Source organism: Halyomorpha halys, unplaced genomic scaffold (assembly GCF_000696795.3).
Source record: "Halyomorpha halys isolate HHAL.00 unplaced genomic scaffold, Hhal_1.1 Scaffold567.1, whole genome shotgun sequence".
In the NCBI taxonomy this organism is placed as follows: Eukaryota; Metazoa; Arthropoda; class Insecta; order Hemiptera; family Pentatomidae; genus Halyomorpha; species Halyomorpha halys.
The window spans coordinates 353,282-355,379 of NW_027109033.1; the positions used below are offsets into that span (position 1 = coordinate 353,282).

The 2,098-nt window shown below is 28.4% G+C and overlaps 1 protein-coding gene across 2 annotated transcripts in view; it reads right to left on the reverse strand.

Moving 5' to 3' along the window:
• Positions 1 to 1,314: 1,314 nt before the first annotated feature.
• The window catches only part of LOC106684292 (minichromosome maintenance domain-containing protein 2), a 10,015-nt gene continuing 9,231 nt past the window's right edge, over positions 1,315 to 2,098 (reverse strand). For both annotated transcript variants that reach the window (XM_014426280.3, XM_014426279.3), the window contains 2 exons: positions 1,581 to 1,761; positions 1,315 to 1,509 (listed from right to left, as the gene is read on the reverse strand). In XM_014426280.3, coding sequence (XP_014281766.1) covers positions 1,360 to 1,509; positions 1,581 to 1,761 — 331 coding nt within the window. In that variant the 3' untranslated portion in view covers positions 1,315 to 1,359. The remainder of the gene's footprint in view (positions 1,510 to 1,580; positions 1,762 to 2,098) is intronic.

The following is a 2,098-nucleotide window of genomic DNA, read 5'->3' on the forward strand; positions in this document are numbered from 1 at the left end:
TAGATAATTATATAGCATTGTGTATTTTCTTAATAAAAGTTTTTTTTTTTAAATATTATTATTTCTTAAAGTTAAATACCTTTTAAAGTAAATAATGATTCCTGATTATCATCCAATGCATAAGCCAATTGTAGGTTTGATCCTTTTTAACTGGTAAGGTGCAGTAATTATGCAAGTGCATTGAAAATAATTCCTTTTATCTTTGTCACTGCATGCAGATATCATTTTGAAGTTTTTGAAGGGTTAGTTGATATAAATATTGGTTATAAATGGTACAAAAAGTAGATATGAGGAATAAGTTGTGCCAGGAGGTGTGAAATTAAGAAAAATCATTATATTAATAAGATCCAACTTATTACTCACCAGTTTCAATAATAATTAGTTTTGATTATCGAACTTAAATTTAGCAGTAGAAACAGGAGTAGATTCGGTAATGTAGATATAGTAGGAAATATGAGAAGATGTGGTGTCAGAGGTGCAGTCAGCAAATAAACAAAAAATTATTTGGGCCGACATTGTGACCTGAATTTCATTTTTTTTGGCTGACCTCACCCCCAACCATCTTCTCTTACTTAATCTCCACTTAAATATTAACATCTCATTAGGAGGAAATACATTTCAACAGATAGATAGGTTTCAGTATTTAGGTTCTCCATTAAAAAAAAAATTATCGAAATTGTTGAAGAAATAAAAGCGAGGTTAGCGCCTTCTATCCAAAAACTTAGAAGTTATAATTTCCAAAACTATTATTCTTTACGGATGAAAAACGTGGTCTCTTACACTAATGGAAGAGTACCGCCTCAAGGTCTTTGAAAATAAAGTATTTGAACTGAAAAAGGATGGGTTAACAGGACAATTTAGAAGGCTATGAAATGCTGCATTGAGGGAACTGCATCTGGTAAATATAATTCAGGTTATAGCATTGCGGTGAATAAGATGGGTGTGTGAGGTTGTAGTACTTAGTAACAAACGGATCCCTAAAATATAACAAACATAAAATAATTAACACTGAACCAATGGGTAAAAGCAGCAATGGACAGATGTATGTAGAGAACGATTGGTGGTATCGGCATCGAATCTTCGGGTTACCTAAGCCTCTATTATTATTATTAAAATTTAATAAAACGATAATTACTTAATTAAAAATAAAACTTATATAAATAATTTCAGCCACATTAAACAAAAATAAGACATAAAAAAGATGAAAATTATAATGGAAACAAATAATTTCAATATTATAAATATATTTTTTATTTCAGTATAGATTATATATAATTATAATAAATAACTTAATACTTTTATACAAGCCATAAGATAAGCTTAGTTTGCTAGTGTGAATCGAATGAACCAGAAAAACAGTCATAAAGTAGAAAAGTCATTCACACTTGAATTCATCGATGAAGTAGATAAAAACTGGAAGCTTCCATCATTGTCTTCAGGGATAGAATTATTTTGATTTGTCGTGTAAGACTGTAACCATAAAGAAAACTTTCCCAAGATTGTATCCATCTAAAAGAAATGGATTTGTAATAAAATAAACATCTAAGGAAGATACATTTAATATTTAAAATTTCTTTGACCTGTCGTGCTATTTCAACTGGAGAGTTTGCAGTTACAGTCCTTTTAGGTAATTCTGAACTGACAGATGGACCAAAAAGAATGCTTATTGATTCCTCATATAGATAAATCGCAGCAACTGCATCTTCGTAAGTAACAGTGTCTCTTAATGATAATCGGGCATGTGATTCGCTAAGGCTAGTTCTAAAAGAATGTATTAATATATTCTGATGTTTAAACAATAATAAGAAATGATAAGACTAAATTATTGTAAAACTATAAATTGTTTAGTAATATCATGTTAATACAATATTTGATTTTATCACCTTGACACTTGGTGTATGGATATTGATAAATTATATTGTTATAAATCTGAATTCATTTAATTTAAGATTAATTATATTTTAAACTAATTTAAATTAGTTTTAAAACTAAAACTCAACCTACAGAACATACAACAACAAATAATTTTAAAAATTAGTTTCTATCACAGTTAACACGGAAATGCATTTCTGATTATTATAAAATGCAAATTAGCAAA